This window comes from Uloborus diversus, chromosome 3 (genome assembly GCF_026930045.1).
Source record: "Uloborus diversus isolate 005 chromosome 3, Udiv.v.3.1, whole genome shotgun sequence".
Taxonomy (NCBI): domain Eukaryota; kingdom Metazoa; phylum Arthropoda; class Arachnida; order Araneae; family Uloboridae; genus Uloborus; species Uloborus diversus.
The window spans coordinates 73,011,998-73,035,681 of record NC_072733.1 but is presented as its reverse complement, the minus strand read 5'-3'; the positions used below and the strand labels follow the sequence as shown (position 1 = coordinate 73,035,681).

Here is a 23,684-nt window from a genome sequence, read left to right as displayed (position 1 = left end):
GGGAAAAAAGAGAGAGCAGAAAAAAAAAATCTTTATATTTTTGAGAACTAAAACTATGCATCCAAAATGAATTTACAATCTGCAGCCCAAAATTGACTAGTTCCCTTTCTCAATTAAACAAAGGGGTAAATTTCACATTCTCCAAACACACAATAAACCATACATTCATCAAATACTCACATATAACAAAAAGTAATTTGTAACTCCCTGAACAAAGTTTAAATTTTAACTCTTGTACATGTAAAGATCAACTCAATGAAATTTTTTGAATACTATCATTTTGAAATGGATAACACAACTGTTCATAGAGCTAAAAATATAAACAAACAATTCAAAAGAAACAATACATTTTTCAGAATCATTTTACAAATCAGAATATCTGCTGAATGTTAAAAACCAACTAAAATCAAAATGAGAAATTGAAGAAAATTATGATGTGCTAAGCATTTACTTCATAGCTTTGTTAAACATCAGAGTAATAAACATTCTTAAAAAGTATTTAGTATTTTGTTTACAAGACTATATACAAGTCATCATTGGGATTATAAAAGTTTGTACTGAGAAATGCAATATTAAAACAATTTGTAAGGCATGTTCTATTAAGACAGTTTTGTATAAAAAATAAGCAAAAACAATAATTCTCTCAACTTCAGCACATATAATTATATAAAATAACAAAAACAAAGTAAAGATCTAGTATTTAGAGACTAAATTTATATGGATGGTTTAGGGATAGTTCCAGCACACAGAGGATCAAATTTTCTTCATATGCTTTGGAAGTGGAATTAAGATCACAGCCAGATATTTCTTTCCAAAGTAGTTTTGGCAAGCACCTGAGCTAAAATGCATATTATGGTCCTTTCTAGATGTCAGGAAAGAATGGCTGCACTTTTGTGAAGAGCAACCAAATTGTCCAAACTAGACCATTTTCGAACTCCATTTCGCTGCACTTCCGCTCCACCACCAGTTAAAGCAAGAGACATTGCCTAAAATTATTAAAAAAAAACATGTTTATTGATAACTTGTGGTTACCTCAGTTATACCAGTGGTTACACCAAATGTTTTTACTACCAAAATTTCCCCCAATCCAAAACAAAATTTCCCAAAAATTTATAATATACTAGAGGCTTCAGGAAAAATTTATTTCTTTATCACTACAGGTGTAGAGAATTTTGGAATACACAAATTGCATCTTTAAAAATTGATAGCATGTTTATACTGTCAGGAAAATTTTTAAATTGCTAAGAATTGTTCATTAAATCCAAGTTTGCAAAATTTCCCCAGATGGCTCAACTTTTCCTGAAGATTGCCGAATCAGACATATTCTGCATCTGTGAGTTACACCACACTAAACAACACAATAACTCTGGGGTCCTTTGTACCTTCCATTATATGTGATTTTGCATTGGCCCACCTGGATGGCACTTAAGACAGCTATATTTTTTGATTCAGAACTGGAGACAAGCAATCCTTGATGCAGTACCTATACAGTAATTGATGTGGGATAGGAAATTGAGTAGCTTGAGACTATGATATAACATGCACCAGTTGCCATTAGCATGTCATGAAAAATCCAATTCATAGGTATCAAGCACACAACTCTCCAGTTTTGGGTATGATGCTACACGGATCAGGCCACCACGACCGATTATCTATTACAGGCAAGATTCTTAGTTTGGAAAGCCATTCTTTAGCAGAAAAACATTTTAAAAACAATTTAATATTACAGCAACTTTTTGATAAGGAGTTTGGAGTAGTAGCCTAGAATTAAGATCTATGAGCTCTGTTGCCTCCAAAGTACTGACATGCAAGATATCGGTAGTGAATGAGGGCTCATATGTCATTGCATGAGGCTGAAAGGAAAGTATAGGCTAAAGTATCTTTTTCCCAAGATTCAATTTTTAATAACATGAAAAATTTGTCACTTGGTACTATGAAGAAAGAGCAAAATTCTGCATGTTTGCTTTAACTCTGTATTCCACAAAACTTGTTGCAACATTTTTAGAATAGGCTTCAAAAGGAAAAAAAAAAGGAGAGTTGACATTTGGGACAAAAATACAGGAGCTAAAATATTTTTTATTTATACTTTCAACCTAGAGGGTGGTTGAAACCATTAAAACTAGCTATTTTAAACACTATAATGCTTGCTAGCTTTTTTGCAGCTGAAAATATATATTGAATATTGGTTACACAGGGTGGCGACAGGAAATGTGAAAAAAAGTTCCCCGACTTTTCCCTGATTAATTTCACCAAATTTCCCTGATTTGTGTTACCAATGATAATGGTTTCCTTTCTTTGCTCCACTTGAAATCCATTGTATGTTTGTATAAAATGCAGTATTTTAAACGTTTTAAGTTGTGTAATGTTGGTGAACTAAAGATATATTTTTAAAAAATGCTACCTTTTATATAAAATGGTAAAAAAAAAAAAAAACATATCAAGTCAATTTTTTTGGGAGAAAACCCCTACAAAACAGTATATTAAATATTTCTATGTGGAAAGATTATAGAAAATTTAAAAAAAAAAAATACTTTACTTCCAGAAACCATTTAGCATAAAAATTTTAAGAAACTATTAAAATCACTCTTAAGTATTTTTGATAGAACTAAAAAGTAATTGAAATTATTTTGAACAAAATTTTCAAACAGTATATAATAATTGTTGCAAGAATAACAAGTAATTGTGAAAGAATCGAAGCAATGTAGTTATTCTTATATAACTAATTGAAATATTTATGCAAAACAGATGAAACCATTTGACATCCATTCATAGGGAGCTTTCCTCTAATCAAGAACATAAGTTTTAATGAATTAATTACTTGAGTAAACAAGTTAACTCCATTTCAAATGATTTCAGTATGTAACGAAGAAAAAGCTTAGATTACTGTTGTAACAAACAACTTTGAAATGCAAAAAAAAAGCAATTAGTTAATTTCAAAATATATAAATGAGGAATACAACTTGGTTATAAAATAAAAGAATCATTTAAGTCTAAAGAAAAGAAAACCTTTATACTCTGCGGCGACAACAAATAGTATAACGGCAAAAAACAAAGTTTTTTTGATTGAAAGTTCAATTTTAGCAATTAAATTAAAAATGCGAAGAAGTAATAACTTTTAAGCTTTCATCAGTATTAATTCAAAAACCAAAGATTTCTTCTTGAAATCGTGATTACAGTACGCTAATTTTTTTCGAGACAATGGAATAAAGGCAAAGGAGCTAAGGCATTAATGAAGGCTGCCTCTTTGCTTGTATGGTTGTTTATTTACGTAGCACTGAAAGCGGGAAAGGAAACTTTAAGCTAGGTAAAATAAACAACCTAACAGACACAGAAGCAATCTTAGGAAGTTCATCCTGTGGTTAATAAGATTCAATACTTTGACGTTGAGGAAAAAAGATGCACAAATATGCGGCAATGTATAATCACACCTCATTAATTTTACTTTTTTTTTTGAACAGATAATTGGTGGAAAATGCGTAAGGAATTAGGATACTTAATTTGTAAAGCAAAAAAAAAAATTTTTTTTTCATCATAAAATCAATTTTCCCTGATTTTTTATAATTTTTTGAAATTCCCTCATATTTCCCTGATTAATAAAGTTCCCTGACTTTTCCCTGATCTCCCTGATCTGTCGCCACCCTGTTACAATAGTGTTATTACTATAGATGTAACAAATAGCCAAATATCTGGGCATTTCCTCCATACTAAAGCTGAATTTTGGGCAATTTCTTCACAGTTTAAAGTCTAATAACAAAACTTCTAAAAATTCATTGGATTTGGAAGTCATTAAAAAAATAAAAATAAATACCAGTTCCATGCATCCATTTAAGAATTTAAAAGTATTTTTAATAAGTTTCAGTTTAAAAAATTTAACCTAAAAATAATGTACCATTTGTATTGTTTTGAATGCCAAACAATTAATACAGATGAACTCTTTTAATGTGATCACGTTTAACACAAAATTATGGCTAAGATGAGCATTTTGTTTGTTAAGTTTGGGTTGCCATTTAACTACAATACAAATTTAATGCATAATAAGAGCATTATAATGAAAGTCTGGCGAAGACAAACAAAAATTTCAGACCTTTTCAATGAAAATGTTCATGAGTGAATCCTTTTTTTTTTATAAATCGTTTTGTGAGACTGTAGAAGACTCATTGGGCGTTAAGAAGAAAATGTTAATCTTTGGCCTACAAAGTAAAGCCCATACACTGGCTTACCTAAAAAAAAAATCAATTTGCTTCGAGGTAAAACTCCATATTCCATTGCAAATTGCATTTTGTTCCCATTGCTGATTATATTTTTCCTTTTTTTCATTTTCCTCACAAACAATTACTTTTAGAAATCATTTAAATTTTTCTGAACGTTCTAATAATTAAAACTACAATTTGTTTTTTTTAACAATAATAAATAGTAATTATTTTTTAAATATAGATAAGCATTTCTTTAACACTTCACAGCACCTCTTATTCAGGATTGTTATAAATAACGGCTAATACAAACAAATTTATGAATTTTTAACATTTTGTATTTACCAAGTTCAACTCAGGCAGTGAGAAGCAAAGGGATGTAAGTAGCAAAATTAAAAATTTGGAGATAACCAGTACAAATGGTAGGTGAACCCCTCCTCTCTCTTGGGGCAAGACATAGTACTAGTAGCCCTGGTAGGTGCTGCTGTACAGCATGCACATTGAAAAAAATTCAATGTTAGCCTACCTAGGACGTTATCTTTAAAAAGCCATTTTATCCAAAACTTTTAAATGTCCATTTACATCCGTTTGCTTCTCACTGCCTCAACTGTAGTTTTATCTAAAATAGGAATATGAATAAGTGGAACACAAGTAACATTATTTTGGTAGGCAATAGAACTACTTATATGAAAATCACACAAATTAAAATATTATTATTAATTAGTGTATCTTGCTAGGCCATATTTGTAAACATGAACAATTTAATGATAAACGACTGGATGCTTTTAATACCCTTTTAAATTTACAGAAGCTTTTTGAAGGAAATAGGAAAGAAGTAAGCTTTGCAAAGTGTTTGATAGCAGATGGAATTGCTATACTACTGATAACAACCTTAAAATTGTTTATTCTAAGTTGAGAGTTGTCATGTTATAATTTTCGATGAAGGATTTATTTGAAATAAGAGAAAAATTGTAGTTTGTTAAATTTTACTATGATTTTACATATTATATACCGTAAAATCCCGAAAGTAACCCCCCCCCCTTTTTTAGTGGAAAGTGAAATCATTTTATAACCCTGAATTTACCCTCTCCCACCCCTCACCTAAAAATTTTCTGATCATCTTCATTTGCCACTCCCTCCAAAAAAAAAAAAAAAAATATAACATGTTCTGCTTTACTTAGAAATCCTTTACAGAGGTTTAGTTTCCCCCTCCATGTGCAGGTTTTCTTTTCTAGAAAGAAAAGAAAACACAATGGATATTTAAACAAACAAAAAAAAATAATAATAATGGTCTCCACGGTGTATTCCTTCGAAAATGTCTAGACTCTTTTTGATGCAAGAGCGTGTTTTTTTTGTTCATATGCATTACAAAAGAAGTTTATGCAATTGTACTGCTCTTTAATCATTTTGGAAGGAGCTTTTTTGTTCTGATATGTGAAAATAAACAACCTTCAACGCGACACCATTTTGAAAATGCGATGCCATTTTGGAAACGTGTTGCTTAAAAATTAACACGAAACTAAAAAGTAACCTTTTTTAAAAGAGAAATAAAGTACTTGAAGGAGTTTAAGATCATCAGAAATGTATATTTTACTTTATAGAGTAAGAGATTTGTCTGTTTTTAAGTTTGCAAATTTTGTAAAGTGCAGTTTTCGAAATTACGATTTTCGTAACGAATTTGCGGTCATGATTCTGATTTTTGCTGCTACTTTTAAACAAGAACATTACAATTTTGTTTCTTTCACTGGAACCTTATTATGTTCAGCATATGATGAATTTTTAAAGCGATAAATTATTAGGGTTTTGCCAACTTAAAGTGCAAAATCCTGTCTTTCGAAAAAAAAAAAAAAATGGTGCGCCATGTGCAATTTATTACAACAAGAAGATTATGACAGGTTTTATTTAATTAATTTCTCACTCTTCATTAATATTAACTCTTACTTACTTATTATTTCTTTTCTGTACTCTAAAATTAATACCACTAAAAACAGTTATTTTGGCTAATTTTTCAAAGAAATCTCGATTATAACCCCCCTCCAGAAATTAAAACGTTTTGTTTTGAAAATGGGGGGGGGGGGGGGGCTACTTTCGGGATTTTACAGTATATAAATACATATAAAAAACATAGAATACATTTAGCAGGAATATTGAAATTCCATGCATATTTTTGTTTGTTTTTCTGCACCTACAAGCATTTAACATTTTCATTGTTAAGCAATTTTTTTGTTGATAAGACGTTAAAGTATGTTCATGTTATACTAATAACTAACCCAATTTTATGCTATGAAGCAGACAGCTTAGTGATTTTAGTTCAATACACATTAGTACATAAATTGTTCTTGTACAATTAAAATGCTTTTCAAAGAAAACATTAAATTTTTTTTAAAACTAAAAAGGTTTACATAAAATAAGGAACACTTATAGGGAAGCGCAAAAAAGAAAGAGGAGTAATGAAGTATGCAATTATGACTTAAAGAACATAAGAAAGAACATTGTTGTTTGATTCATCTACAAGCTACAAAAGAGAGAAAATCAGGAAAGCACAAGAAAAAACAACTGTATAAATGAAAAATTATACATGAGAAAACAGGAAAAGACGAAAAGCTGGAAAATGCAGGAAGTAGCAAAACATTTCAAGAAATACAGCAGGATATTGCTTAAATTTACATTACTTACTTCAAGCTTCTGTGCCCTTTCTTTATTTAAGACTTCTGAAGGAAATGTTAAATCATTTTCATCAGCCAGACTTCTTAGATCAAAATAGTATTTAGCATATACACTAGCAGGAACATTTATATTAAACTGCAGCATTTCCAAAAACTGCCTTTCTAGTTCATTCCTGAACGGGGAAAAAATTGTATAAAACTAATGGTTAAAAATATACAACATATTCTACATTCCAAAAATAATTATGGATCCAAATTTGGATCGAGACTTCTTTGAAGTACTTGTAAATGCCCTTTACTAGAGTTGCTATGTCGTAAAAACAACTAATGAAAGATTATGTAAAGGATACTTTCAACGAATTATGGCAAGGTAACTAATTTCTTGAAATAAATAATAGCTCCTCGGAAATCCCATTAAATGCTCAAATTTCATACCGAACTTGTTTTAGATGTGAACAAATAATAGCTTCAACTTTTATTAACTAAAAACAGTAAAACATCAAACTACACATCTGAAGTTTAGACACCAGTTTTCCTACACATACTAATATAGTCGCATAGCGCAATCTGACTAACAATCACAATAGCTAAATGGGCAGCGTGCTAAGCTTCGAATCCATCCTATCCCAGATCAAGTCTGGGACAAGACGTTTCAGGTATGCTCATAACAAAACATATTTTAATGAAGAAAATAGATTACACATTCCAAATATTACAATGGCGAGGTGCACCCAAGACATACGTGACCCAAAGGGTATCAACAAAAACACAAAAATATTTTACTTTCTTCTGTTGATCTGTACAGTTCCTCCGAAATTGCTTAGCAATGGGCCCTCAAACCTGTAAATCCACCAGTGAAATTTATTGGCAACAGACCGGAAAACACATTTCCCTTCTCAAAATTTTACTTTCCAAATTTTTATTTAAAAATATATCAGGGTTCATACTCAACTTTGAAAATTAAAAGTAAGGAGTTTTTAAGGAGTTTTGCAGGAGTTCATTTTACTTTTTAAGTTCATTGTTTAAAGATGCATTCTTTAAAACATATCTCAGAAAAATTATGTAACATACTAAACTAATAGCATAGCAAAAATATGCAATTACTGCTTCTTAGACTTGAGACATCATGGAATCAAATTCAAATACACTCTATAACAAAATATTCGACGCACCAAGAAGTGATCCGATTGAGACGAAAATTTACTGGAAAGGAAGACAATGCACAGAATAGTAAATGATGAAATTCTCAAAACAATTGAAGAATTTATGTTGCAGTTACAGTAACAAGCTCAATAAGGTATTGACCAACCTCTAGCCTGGATACAAGCTAAAGCACAGCGTGGCAAACACCGATAAAGCTCCTGGAGGGTGTCCTGCGATATTTCTGGCCAAATTCGCTCCAGAATGCTTTGAAATTGAAATCTTAACTTTGAGGCAATGTTTGATGATGAAAAAAGTGCAGGGGCAGTCACCCCGCCCTCCGAATCGCCCACACTGATGAAAAGTAAGGCAATTTCAAGGAATTTTAGAGGAGAGTACACAATCTATTTAAGCTGCAAACCATAACCAAGGTTTGTTGTTGGAATCTGTAAAATACAGTTTACAGTTTCATTTGTTTGGCTCTCATGACCAGTAACATATGCATGCGGTTAAAGTACAATGTCTTCAGAAACAATTCTTTTTAGTCTAGGTTTTGCTGCCTGTTTGATTTCTATGCTATGTAAGTGCTATTTATTTGCCTGCTTCACCAGATTTCATCTAATTATTCCACATCATCACACAGTTATTTTTTAATATATTATAGGGAAAATGAAGTCACGAAAATAAATACATAGGGAAATAAATATTTACCATAATTTAATCGCCTCAGCTAATTTTCAATATGTCAAGGGGATTAATGAATATAGGAAGCAGAAATTATTGGTGTAAATAAACAAATTACATTTAAAAAAAGGGGGGGGGGATTTAAGCTTGACAAAAATTAAAAAGAAAGGTTAACAAGTAAATTGTTTAGCTATCTTGAAGTTCATAGTTCATATCTAACTGAAATCAATACTTACACATCTTCTACACAAATATCCTTAAGAATTTGGCAATAATCTACATTCCACACAGCTTGATCATCCCATACTTTTGAAGACAGCAAAACGGCACCAAGGACAATACGCTTCCACGTACTTGGAACAATATCTATTTCAGCGTAGGTTAAAAGTCTTTCTAAATAAACCTAAATGCAAAAAATAAAAAATTAAATTTTCTGGACAGAAAAAGGTAACAGATATTTTAAAAACATTTATAAAGTATGTGTGCATGTATGCAGGTATATATAATTTAACCACACAGGGTTCAACAAATCTTCTACGCTAGGTCACATTGGAGATTGATAAAACCCTAAGTAGGTGCAAAGCTTTTTCAGAAAAAGAGAGAAAAAAAATCCATTACAAATATAATTTTTGTGCAGTGTTTTTTTCACTTTTCTGTTTGCTTCAAAATTTTAATTTTTGCCGTCATCAACCTTTTTTACTTTTCTTCTGAACAACATATTATTAATGTACAATGGTAACTGATGAAAAAATTAAATTAGTAGAATTAAGTTATTCAGTCATTTTTAGTTTCTGTGAGATTCCATTTCAATGCCGAAAAATGGAACTTTTTTTCTACTGATGTACCAATATAGAAAGTAGACATATATTCAGCAGGTCTTCTGAACCTGCTGAAGTACGTTTAAGACAGGGTGCAAAAAAAAAAGATTTTTTCTTTTTTTTTTTAACGTTTTTCAAAAAGACTTTTAAAACTTAAGTAATAATTAACTAAAATACTAAATCATTCTATTTCAAGTATTAACCCATCAAAAAACTTTCACAGTGAAATGTAAACCAACTTAAATATAAATGCATATGATTCAAATCAAATTTAAAACAAAAGGGGTAGCATCTATACATTAAAAGTATACAAACAAATCAGGACAATTCAACTAATTAAGAATGTCAGGAAAAAAAAAGGAAAATGAAGGGGCAAAAAAATTTAATTTTTTTTTGGATTGAAATAATTTCTTGGAAAAAAAGACATATCAGATTTTTAAAGATGAATTTTTCTACTTTTGATGTATCAAGATGGCAATTTAAAATCAGAAACCATTTTTAAAAAAATCTTTTTTGCATTATATAAAAATGTATGAATTCATTCTTATATATTCATAAGTATAATTGCAGTAAATATTTAATAAGTTTAACTTTTTCATTTTATGCACATTCGTAAGTCTCTGTTGAGTACGCAAGCCAGGTCAAAAATTGGGGGGCGGGGGGGGGGGGGCATTTGAACCACCAGGAATCTTATTGCAAACCATAGTCTACCTTGTAAAAAAGAGTTCAAGCATGATGCGGTACATATAGGGTGGTACATGCAACTATACTGGTTGCAGGAAGTTACACATCGGCAAAGAGTATTTTAGGATAAAAATATTTTGTATGGCACATAGTTAATTTTAAAGGTATTCAATTCAAAGTAATTTTTGACTTATTTCCGTACAAAAACAATGGGTTTGGAAAGGCCCAGAATTTTTGCTTTTTCAATTATTTTTCGGAATTTTTCAGTGATTTTACCTATGCACGTAGTGATGTGGATCGGGTAAATACCCAGTGGGTAGGTAAATATTTTTTGGGTATTTACCCGAAAACTGGGTATTTTACAAAAAAAAAAAAAAAAAAAAAAAAAAAAAAAAAAAAAGTGAATGGGATTTAAAAAAAAATCTAAATATGAAATAATTGGTAAAACTGATACATATGTTTTACACAGTTTATAATGTTTTTTATTGAAAGACTTGATGAAATTATCAAAGAAACATATCGTGAAACAAAGGTATTCAATTTTTTTTTTCGAATCTTTCTTTTCAATGTCATACTTGGAGAAGATGTTTTTTTTTTTTTTTTTTTTTGTAACCAGTTAAGCTTTTTAGTTTTTGTAGAATGCCTTTTCATATCTGAAATTTGGCTATCAACATTGATTAGGCATATCCAACACATTTAATGTGACTATCATATTAGATTGCTAAATTGTTTAACACAATAAGTCTTTAAATATTTGATCAAAATACAATTTTGGGCAAAATTTATTGTTTTGTGTATATGGTTGGTACAAGGTGCATTCTGAAAGTAATGCAATGTTTTTTTCCAGGCCGCTTTTATTGGTATGAGTATAATCGAACTACTTGGTTTAGGTGAGGGGGACCCTAAGGTTTTCCGTAAAACTAGTCTCAGGGTTCTCAGAGCTGTGGAAGTGGCCGGACGTAAGTTAATGTTAACCTCTGTGCATCGACCGTGTGTCAAAATATTTGAAATTTTTATTTATTTTTCTTGACTTTCCGGTGCTGGGAAAATGATATTAATATTACTTACCTATTTTTATGTGAGGGGACTCTCCATATCTTGACGCTGCACTAGTTAAATGCAGTCCCAAAACTTTCGTTCATTCCAGCATGCATAGTAAAAAAATGTAAACAAACTGCATGGTGCACGATTAACGGTTCAGTTAAAACTCACAGTGAAGAGAATCTTTTTCGTCAAAGTAACGGTTTCAACGAAATTAAGTGTTGCCAATAATATTTTTTGAGTTTCTTTGGAGAATTTCATCGAACTTTTCAAGAAGGAAGATGTAAATTGTGTGGAAGGTCATCAAGGTGGTATTTAAGCGGTGGACATCCGTCCATCGATCTCTCTTTCCCCTGCTTCCACAGCAAAGATGGCTCCTCCTGTATAAGCTCCTGTAGTGGGCTAGCTGTCCAGGGCTTTGTCATCCTGCTGATGATGGAATCGTGCTTGAGCTGATCCTTCTGCCGAATGAATTAGGTCGATCGGCCTTGCGTGAACTTCTCAAGACTTCGATTGGAAATAACCTGGTTAAAGACAGTTCAAGACTTCTGGACTTTTTTTGTTATCAAGATGAACTTTTAGGAGCACCTGTGGTATAATTGTTTTTCTTGTCCTCGTTCGCTGCAATACTTTTTATTGCTGGATAGGATTCTACACGAATACTTTATTTTTAAGAAGCTTTTTGCTAACATGTTGTATATTTACAGTACTAGTAAATGTTAATGATTTACTTAAATATGCTTCCTAATTTGACTCAACCAAGACACATTTGTGAGGTCCACTAAAAACTGTAATTAGTTTTTCTTCCTGACACCGTGTCATGGGAAAAATGGTATGCGATTAAGTTTTGTTGCTTATCCAACAAAATCTCTTGACGAGACTAACAAAATGATTCTTGAGGCTCAGGGCAAAATTTTTAGAGGGGAGGGGGGGCTCAGATATTTTCCCCATAATTTAGCAGGATATTTCTTCATAGAAACCGATTTCAGTTCCGATTAGAGTTATTCAAATTTGACATTTTTAATAACTTATTCATTAATGGCTGGAAAAGAAATGTTTTTACATTTTTGCAAAGAGAAAAGTACTAAAAGCTATGAAATTCTAATTTCTAAGAGGGGGCTTGAGCCCCCACTTGTCCCCCTCTATGGGCGCCCATGGTGAGACTTACCAGGACTCTTTTCTGTCCTATTCACAAGTTTTGAGGTGGTTAAACAGGGCCAGGAAGAGGTTCAAGATGAACAACACTTTGGGTGGCCGGCAACCAGCAAAACCAAGAGCAATGTGGATCGTGTTCCTCAATTGTTGGACTTTGACCCTGAATTGACTATCAAGATGGTTGCAATCAAACTGAACATGTCGTCTACTGCTGTGTTCTGCATTACTCAAGATTTAGCGATGAGAAAAGTGTGAGGCAAGTTCGTGCCGAAGCACCTTGTCATAACGCGCTGCAAATCCGAGAGTTCCTGGTTAAACACCAGGTGAAAACATTGTCCCAGCCCCCTATAGTTCTGATGTCGCACCGACGTACTTCTTTTTGTTCCCTCGGATCTAAGGCAAGCCCGAAATGAACCCATTTTTCATCCCTAGAAGAGATTCAATCAGCCGTGACAAAGACCTTAGGGAAGGTCCCCAAAAATGCCTTTCAGGGCACTTACCAGTCATGGCAAGGACGATGGAAGAAATGTGCAGAAGCCCAAGGACATTACTTTGAAGAATTTTAAGTGTTTGTGCAAATCTGTTCAATAAATTTCTTTTTAAAAAAAATTGCATTACTTTTGGAATAGTCCTGTATATATACATAATGGAATACATACAGAAAAGTATTTTAGGTGAATATAAATTTTTGAAATAAATACCCGGGTTAATACCCATTTTAAGTATTTACCCAGGCATATACCCTGGGTATTTACCCCTAAAAATAAATACCTGGGTATTTTACATCACTACATGTACGGCATTAGCATATTTTCTTTTCTTTTTATACAAAATTTCATTTTTTTAATGCCCAAAGGTTTTTGTTTTCCAATTATTTTACGGAGTTTTTCAGTGATTTTACAATGTACGGCATTAGCATACTTTCTTTTTGTGCATAACTTAATTTTTTTCAGTATTGTATTAATTTATTGATACAGGGGTGAAAACATTGGGATGCCAACCCCGCCTTTTAGACCAAGGGTTGCAGGTTGTTTGATCCATCATAATTTTTTAAGATTTTAAAACTTCTTTAAATATATAACGATATGTTTGATATAAGGCCGTACATTTTGGGTGGTACATACGATGACATCGGAAGCAGGAGGTGACACATCAGGAAACGGGTATTTTAGGATTAAAATATTTTGTACGGGATATAGTTAATTTTCAAGATAATCAATTAAAAGTCATTTTTGACTTATTGCTGCAAAAAAAAAAAAAAAAAAAGGGTCATTAAAGGCCCAAAATTTTTGGTTTTCTAATTATTTTACGGACTTTTTCCATGATTTTACCATGTACAGCATTAGCATATTTTCTTTTCTTTTTGTATATCATTTATTTTTGGTACAGGGATGAATATATGGGGGTGCCAACCCCTCTTTTCAGAACAAGGGTTGCCGGTCATTTGAAAATGTATGGCATTAGTTGAGAAATATACTTAAATATTCAAAATAAATTTTTGAAATAATGCCGTCTAAAAAATATGGTCCAAAATAAAATTATTAAAAAAAAGGTTAAATTTATAACAATTTTTTTTACATTAGTTCATTTATTTCTGTACGGCAATAAGTTTTTTGATAACAGGCTAGAATATATTATCTTTTTATACTATTGCCATTTAAAGTGAGTGGTACAACAATATAATAATTTTAAACAATGAGGTAATATTGAATCGCTGATTTTGAAAAGGGCGTAAATATTTGACAAATCAAGATAATAATGGGAAATGGTACTGTGGTAGTAAACCTACTAAATGAGATTAAAAGCGGCCTAAGTTTGTATGAGAAGTAATTGAGAAAAATGGAGGGGAAATTCGCGATGACTTTAAAAAGGGCGTTAGTCATTGAACTTACACCCTTTTCAAACTCATTGACAATTCTAATAGATGTCGCTGGTTGTGCAAGATAATATGTTTTGTTTTTCTTGTGGTACAGTGTTTTATGAACTGTAGTGGGTAATCTTCTGTCAGTATTACACCATATTGCATCATTATTTTACCAATATTGCATCGTCATTATCTATGCCGTTTTGATTTACGTAATTCTTTTAAACATTAATGATGGATGAAGTAAATGAAAAAAACGTAAAAAAGGAGTCCGAAACATGTTTTGATTCATTTTCTCCAGAGAAACGTGACGGTGTCCTTGCTAATCTGTACTATATGCAATCAAAGACAATACAAGACGTCTATCTTTAGTCCCTCGTTGATAACCATGAAGTCGAAAAACATCGTCCCAGAAAAGAGAACCACGAGTGAGGCAGTTCACTTTCAGTTATCACGTTATGCAGGGCTCCAAAAAAGTACCTGTTTGTCAAAAGGTTTTTCTCAGTCTTCACAGCATCCTCAAAAAGAAGATAAAGCATTTACAGGGATTTTTAAGAGGAGGATACACTCCAAAAGAACTGCGCATTCAAGCTCCTCGACCAAATTTCGAGATTTCTGCCATTGAAATCAACCGAATGGTGGAGCATATTAAATCATTTCCCATGAAAACGTACCACTATTCCAGCAGAGAAAACGTTTACGTCCCTGACGAATATTATGCAATGATTCTGGCTACCAGAAAACAAAGAAGTCAAAGATTTCAGTCAATGGTGACCAGAGTTTTATAGGAAATCCTGCGACCCTTTGAAAAAGATCCGCCCGGGCCAGAAGAGTGATGATTGCGATTTATTCTCCGTCAGTTCCAACAAGATGTACATGTTTAGTTCTTCAACACCAGGGATCCTTATTGCTTTTGACCGGACTGATGGTCTTAACTACATCAGTTACAAACTCCTGAAAGTCAAGAACATCCCCAATCTACCAACTACGCCAGCATACACTCACTGATCAGGTGCCCATCAATGAAAAGAAGTTGACTTACATTAGAAAGCTCCTCCCTCACATTCTCGAGTGACACCATGGATTCTACAAAAGGATCCTCTCTTGGAAAACCACGGCTTCTGGCAATGCCAGCGACGACGATGAAATGTAGTTTAGAAACGAATTTTTAACATTTATACAATTAAAATATCTTTGAAGTAAGTGCAAAGAAAATATTTTTTATTGCTAAAAACCGATTGATTTTGAAAAGGGCGTAAGTCATCTAATTTGTAAATTTGGTATTTGATCCAAATTAAATTGGAAATTAACCAAAACTTCACTGAACATATGTAAAAGCAATGCACTTTGGAACAACTGGTATAGATTTATAATAACATATTTGTAACTTGAGATAAACGGTTTATCAAGTTTTCTAAAAATCAATTACTGGTGACTTACGCCCTTTTCAAAATCAGCGATTCAATTGATCAATTGTAAAAATGTTTAAATTCAGTGTGGTTGACTGAAGGAGTAAATTGATAATACTATATGGGTTTTGATATTAACCTAAGGTTGAAAAAGAAAATACTAATAATGCTGTACATTTTTAAGTAAAGAGTTAATCGTAGCTAATGTGTTTTCAAGTATTTTTTAAGGTTTTTTTTCTCATACATTTTTGTATGGCATTAACATTATTTTATTCATAATATGTAGTTTTTATTAAAAATTCTAATGGCGTACATTTCACATGGGATTTTAGTGGAAATTGCAGTATTCTACTCAGAATCCAACTAATGCAGTGACGTCACGGCTGGAAGCTGCAACGATTGTTTCCTTTTTCTCCCGACTGAGCGTGAAGGATCTGTGGCATTGAGATCCGTGGTTGTTCTGTTTCGAAAAATCGTGAAAAAAGAAAACTGCTGCATATTTAAGCAAACTTTTTTTTCCTGAAAAGGGCGATATGTTAGTACTATAAGGTACCTAAGTTTTAAAACAGAAGTTTTCACACTTTTTATGGTATGGTTTTAGAAAATGCTACTGGCCGGAAAAAATCCAAAAATAAACGGGTTATTTTTCACAGTTTTTTTTTGTATCTTCACTAAAACTAAATTTCCTACACTTGGATACGAAAAATATATCTGTGGCTCAATTAGTCCTTGGTCTGTGAAGTAAAAAATGCTAAAAACTTTGCCAAAAATTGCATGAAACCTTAAATAACTTTTTTCCAAATAAATTATCAAAATTTGGGCTACCAGGTGCACATTTACAGGGTTTGTCCGGAAAGTAATGAGCCTTATTTTATTGTGATGCGACCGTACACCGCCGAGCGGCGCGACCGCTTGGAAGTGGTGGGGGGAACCCTAAGCTTTCCAACGAGCCATGCCTCAGTCGCCTCCGAGCTCTGAAACGGTGAGGACGTCATTTTAAGGAGACCCCTGTTTCGCGCCCTTGTCATACTAAAAATGGAAAGAACGATTGAACAACGCTACGCGATAAAATTTTGTGTCAAAGTGAACAAAACTGCCAAGGAAACCTTCGATATGCTTCAGGAGGGTTACGGGGAGGCTTGCATGTCCTATTTGCAGGCAAAAAAGTGGCACAAAGCTTTCAAAGAGGGTCGTGAGGATGTCACCGACGAGGCCCGGCCTGGACACCCTTCAACCTCGAAAACGGACAACAATGTGAGTTGTGTGCGCGAATTGTTGAACTCAGACTGCCAAATGAGTGTTCGTTTGTTGTCAGACTCGTTGAACTTGCCGGAAACAATTGTCCATGAGATTGTGTCGGAAGAATTGGGCATGCGAAAGATTTGCGCAAAACTTGTGCCCAAAGTTTTGACCGATGCTCAAAAAACGCATCGCTTGGAAGTCTCCAAGGAGATGAAAAAAATGTGCAGGGACAACCCTAATTTTTTGGACAACGTCATCACTGGAGATGAGTCATGGATATTCGAGTACGACCCAGAAACGAAAAGACAGAGTGCGGAATGGCACACCACGGCGTCGCCTCGCCAGAAAAAAGCTCGAATGAGCAAGTCACGCATGAAATCAATGCTCATTGTCTTCTTCGATGTTAAAGGAATCACGAGCATTACGAGTTCGTCCCACCTGGCAAGACTGTTTCGGATCAGTTCTACAAAGAAGTGCTTCAACGGCTGAATAACCACGTCACCCGCGTCCGAAAGGAGATCAAAAATGTTGGAAACTCCATCATGACAATGCACCGTCTCACACCAGCTTTGTTGTGACCTCCTACTTGACCAAAATTCGCGTCGACGCGCTTCCCCAGCCACCCTACAGTCCCGACTTGGCCCCGCCCGACTTTTTTTTGTTTCCCAAACTGAAACGAGAGCTGAAGGGGAAACATTGGGACACCGTGGAAACCATCCAGTCTACTACGACGTCACTACTAAAGAGCTTATCGGTCGAGGACTTCCAGGGAGCCTTCAATTCATGGAAATCGCGCTGGCAAAAGTGTATCGACGCAGAAGGGTCGTACTTTGAAGATTTTTAAGTATATGTAAGAATCTGATCATTAAAAGTATTTTTTAAAAAATGAGGCTCATTACTTTCCGGACAAACCTTGTACGGCAAAAGTTACCCCTGTGTACCAAATGTTATATTTCTAGGCCAAACCGTTTTCCCTAGAAATTGCATCACAAATACACATACAAATTTCTTATTTTACTATATGTATGTATAGATTGAAAACTTTCAATTTATTCAATTAAATCTATATACATAAATGGCTACTTCTGTATGTAAGTATGTTCTGGATAAGCTTCAAAACTAATGCAGGGTGGCGACAGGAACTGTGAAAAAAAGTTCCCTGACTTTTCCCTGATTTCCCTGATTAAGTTCACCAAATTTCCCTGATTTACGTTACCAATGATAATAGTTTTCTTTCTTTGCTCTACTTGAAGTCCGTTGTATGTTTGTATAAAATGCAGTATTTTAAACATTTTAAGTTGTGTAAACTTGTTGAACTAAAGATATATTTTAAAAAAATGCTACTTTTTTAATAAAATGGATTAAAAAAAAAAGACATTTTTTTTGGGGGGGGGGGGGGACCTACAAAACAGTATATTAAATTTTTACACATGGAAAGATTATAGAAAATTTAAAAAAAAATACTTCACTTCCAGAAACCACTTAGCATAAGAATTTTTAGAAGCTATCAAAATGACTTTTAAAATCATATGTGTCCTTATGACAGAACTAAAAAGTAATTGAAATTATTTTGAACTAAGTTTTTAAACAGTATAATAATTGTTGCAAGAATAACAAGTAATAGTATTCTTATATAACTAATTGACATATTTATGCAAAACAGATGAAACCATTTGACATCCATTCATAGGAAGCTTTTCTCTAATCAAGAACATAGGTTTTAATGAATGAATACAGCATTTTAACAATAAAAAATAAAGATATTTACTTAAGTACACAAGTTAACTCTATTTCAAATGATTTAAGTATGTAACGAAAAAAATCTTAGATTGCTTTTGTAACAAACAACTTTGAAATACAAGGAAAAAAAAGCAATTAGTTAATTTCAAAATATATAAAAGAAGAATACAACTTGGTTATAAAATTAAAGAATTACTTAAGTCTGAAGAAAAGAAAACCCTGACGATCTGTGGTGACAACAAATAGTATAACGGCAAAAAACAAAGTTTTTTTTTAAATTGAAAGTTTAATTTTAGCAATTAAATTAAAAATGCGAAGAAGTTTAAGCTTTTATAGTATTAATTCAAAAACCAAAGATTTCTTCTTGAAATCGTTACAGTACTTAATTACTTCGAAACAATGAAAAAAGGTAAAGGAGCTAAGGCATTAATGAAGGCTTCCTCTTTGCCAGTACGGTTGTATATTTTACGTAGCATTGAAAGCGTACAAGGAAATTTCAAGCTAGGTAAAATAAACTACCTAACAGACATAGAAGCAATCTTAGGAAGTTCATCCTGTGGTTAATAAGTAAGATTCAATACTTTGATGTTGAGGAAAAAAGATGCACAAATATGCGGTAGTGTATAAACACACCTCATTAATTTTACCTTTTGAACAGATAATTGGTGGAAAATGCGTAGGGAATTAAAGTATTCAATTTTGTAAAGTGAAAAAAAAATTTTTTTTTTCTTCATAATATCAATTTTCCCTGATTTTTTGTTATTTTTTCGAAATTCCCTGATATTTCCCTGATTTCTCCCTGATTAATAAAGTTCCCTGACTTTTCCCTGATCTCCCTGATTTCCCTGATCTGTCGCCACCCTGTAATGGACTGATTTTAACTATTTTTTTCACCATAGATAGCTACATTAACAGGAAGAAACAGGCCATAATTTGTTTCTAAAAAAACTTAGTTTAAAAATGTTATTATGGAAAACAGTAAATTTCATGCAATTTCCCCATTAAATGATTAAATATAAAACTCACTGTTGCAAAAATTGATTGCCTTACAACAGTAATATTAATAGAAATCATAATGAAAATTTTGAATCAAGGTTTCTCTGGAGTAAACATGAAATTAGTTCACAACTAGCCGGGTACCCAGTGCAGCCCGGGCCTTTAATTCAATAAAAATTGCGATTTTTTTTACTTCCTTTTACAAAAAAAGGAAGAATTGTAGTCGCGAAAAACATTTCACTCAAAAATCAGCCTTAATTTCCATTTTGCTCAACCCCTGAATGAACGTTGAGTTTTTTTTCAACCTGACCACACGTAGATAAGTTCCTAAGAACGTCTAGACCCCTGAAATATCCATTTTGACAATCCCAGAGTTAATTACAACGAGTTTTCTCGTGACATCCATATGTCGCATAACTCAAGAACGGTATATCCTAGAAAGTTGAAATTTGGTACGTAGACTCCTAGTGGGGTCTAGTTGTGCACCTCTCCTTTTGTTTGCAATTGGATGTTTCCAAAGGGGTCCTTTGCTCCTTTTTGGGGGGAAATCATTGTTAATTTCAATGTAAACTCAAGTGGTGTTATAATTTGGGGGACACTTCGCGACATATCGCCAGTCTTTTAATCGCCAACTTGGCGACAAATTTAGCAATTTAAAAAATATATATCTTAAAATCTGGCTTCAATTTGGCCACTGTTGGTGATATTTAGAGAGTTAACTAGGGTCTGGTGGAGTAAAGTGGTCATAAAATCGTAGATTTTCAACTTAGAGAGGTGGATAAATAATACAATAAATTCTTTAAACACTTTAACTTTTGTTGTTTATATTTTACATTGCATTATTAAAGAACACGGTATATTGATAGTTAGGAAACAAAGTATTGATTTAATTAGTCTTATAACACTTTCAATTCCCTATGTATTTATGCTATGTCATAGCAAGGGGTAAAGTGGTCATAGTTAAAACTAGATGCAAAACCGTTATAAATAACCCTAATACTTGCATATTTCGGTTGTTTTTGTAGTTCCAAGTATATTCACAAGCACATGCGTGTACACACGAATATTTACGTGTCGTGTTATACACGAGTAAACACGTTCCTATATGAGTCGATACATGTATACATCTGATACATGCATGCACGTGTCTAATCAAGTATACATGTGTATACACGAGTATATAAGTATGTATAAGTGATTACCTACAGATGTGTATACGTGTCTACGCGAGTATATACATGTCACGTGTATATACGAGTATATAAGCGTATAAATGAACATCATATACGTGTATGCACTTGTATCTCGAGTATATACGTGAGTATAAACGTGTATAGTAGAAGAATATACACACATATAAATGTAAATACATGCATACATACACAAGTATACACAAGTTCATTCGTGGATACACTCAGTGCGTTTTTGTAGGTGTCTACTCGCGTGTATATATATATATATATATATATATATATATATATATATATATATATATATATATATATATATATATATATATATATATATATATATATATATATATATATATATATGGAAGTTCGAGTATAAACGTATGTTTATGTGTAAACATGATTATGTTCCTGTATAGACGTATATACGTACATTTACTTGTATACACCAGTACATATATGTATCGTATCTCACAGTGAGCAAGGTTCACACATTAAGGGGTAAACTCTCAGCTGGGCTAACGCCCAGCATGGGGACCTTCCCCGGCGCAATAAGCACCAAGCCCGTCCATAGCATTTAACGACTATCAACCGTCGCACCCAGTCGTGCAGGGGGCCCGCTACGCGGACCCCCCAGACGATGGAGCCAAAGGCTAACAGCTAAGTGGTGGGGTGTGTGCGGAGAAAAGTACATATATGTATACACGAGTATGTACGCTAATATACATTTATGCTTACAGAGTTAATTCAAGCTCTTGGGAAAAAACATAAGGGGTGTGAGAAGGGAGGATAAAAAGCAAAGAATCATAAGGAACTTATGGTCGCTGACGCACTACATGCACACAAAGCCAAAAACTAATGGATACAAAACAGTTTACAAATTTGTTACACAAAGATGATTTCACCCAACATTTTAGATTTGAATAAACATTTAGAGCAGTTGTTAAAAGTTATGGCCTGTAGTAGCTTTAATACAAGCATTGCTGCAAAGGCGCAGCGACTGGTGAAAAGTTTTCAAAAGTCTAGTTATTGCAATAGTGAGTGCTTTGTGATTGCGACGCATGTATTACAGCTGCAGGGTGCAGGCCGCAAATTTCATCAATCGCTTTAAAACTTTCTGAAGACCTAAAATGTTGTGTAAAATTGTCTTTGTGAAATAAATTTGCGACCTGTTTTGCATCCATCAGTTTCTGGCTTTGCGTGCATGTAGCGCGTCAGCGTTTGTTGTGTTTGTGACCATATGTTTCTTATGATTCTTGCTTCTTATCTTTCCCTCTAACACCTTTTAACAATTTGCCCAAAAGTTTAAATTCACCCAGTATACATGTATATCATATGCTTGTATGTAAGTGTCTACTCGAATACATACGCGTATATACGTGTCTATTTGAGTATATAAGTGTTCGTATGTATGCGAGTATAAGCGGGTATATACGTATATAGTCGAATGTATATCTGTATCGATAAAAAATACTTGTAGATACTCATATATGTGTTTATTGGTGCATTTATGTGAATACGTATACATTAGGGTGGTCCTTATTTTTGAAGTTGTAGATATTTTATACGACGCCCCCTCAATTTGTTCCATTATACAAATAAATGATCCATGCAAAATTTTAAGTCAATCCATGAATATTAACATGTGCCCCTAGGGCCCTCTTTTTTGAGTTTTGAAGCAAAAATTGCAGATTTTCTCATTTTTATGTAAAAATATTCCTAGGTTTCATATTTAAAGTAATTTTGAACATCAATATATGTTGCTACTTCCAGACCAACCATTCTCTTACTTTCATTCTGTAAAATTTTACATATTACATAGGGTACAAGTAGACCAATGGCCTTGGGACAGGCCTACCGCTATTCGCGATCGTTTCAAACCAAGCGGCAGGGGAACATTTCTTTCCACCAAGATGGACACAAGGGATTCTAAAGGCCATTAATGAATGGCCTAGGACATTTATGAATGAATTTTGACAACAACAAATTGCCTCCTCCAGGCTTTGGGTGTGTTGATTTAAAAAATTTTCTGTGTATGTAATAGGTGTGGCAAATAGAGTCACTAGGTTTCCATGCTATAAATATAAGTAATGACAATTATATTTTAATTCGCTGTTCTTTAGTTATGTACTTAAATGTTCTACATTCTTATAATTTAAATTTTGAAAAATCCTCGATTACCCTACCATAAAAATAAACTCTATTTTCCATATCTAAAATATAAATTTAAAAAAATTCCTGATCGGAATAATGTAAAAATCTATACTTTAAACTGTCTTCTATTTCAGTACATAGTCCTTTATTATCATCAAATTTCTCTTGCATTTCACAAGATTTAGAAACCGAAATGGGTATCTAGCCTAACCTGTTGAACCTTTTTTTTTATATCTGGTCTACCACAATGCAAAAAAGCTTGACAACTATTGAGATCTGCTCGCATTTTATCAATGTTAGACAAATGCTATATTAGGGACAAAGATGCTGCTCATTTATTAACAGCCTATGTAGATGCAGTAAATTTAAATCCAAATAACCTTATGATAATCGTACATCCCTTAAGAGAGCAAGAGAAAATCTTCGAGAGGTAAAATCAATTTTCATGAATTTAAATTTAGATCTTTTAGTTATTCCCTGGGACACAAAGCTAAATCCAGATGTAACTGGAAAAAAAAACACCGATAGGCTTACCATGATAGCTTCAGGTTCCAATGTTGAACTGCTACTCAGAATTTCTGAGATATTTCTTAAGTTGTATATGTGTGTGTGTGATATCTTAGATGATTGCTCTTTATTGCTAACTTTTCTAGCTATATAACAAATGCTATATTAGGGACAAAGATGCTGCTCATTTATTAGCAGCCTATG

General features: G+C 33.0%; 1 protein-coding gene across 1 annotated transcript in view; it reads right to left on the bottom strand.

Moving 5' to 3' along the window:
- Positions 1-869: 869 nt before the first annotated feature.
- LOC129218497 (cyclin-Y-like protein 1) overlaps positions 870-23,684 on the bottom strand; it is a 103,214-nt gene continuing 80,399 nt past the window's right edge. The window contains exons 7-9 of the mRNA XM_054852783.1: positions 8,917-9,083; positions 6,867-7,029; positions 870-986 (exon numbers count right to left, since the gene is read on the bottom strand). Of these exons, the coding sequence (XP_054708758.1) occupies positions 870-986; positions 6,867-7,029; positions 8,917-9,083 (447 nt within the window). The remainder of the gene's footprint in view (positions 987-6,866; positions 7,030-8,916; positions 9,084-23,684) is intronic.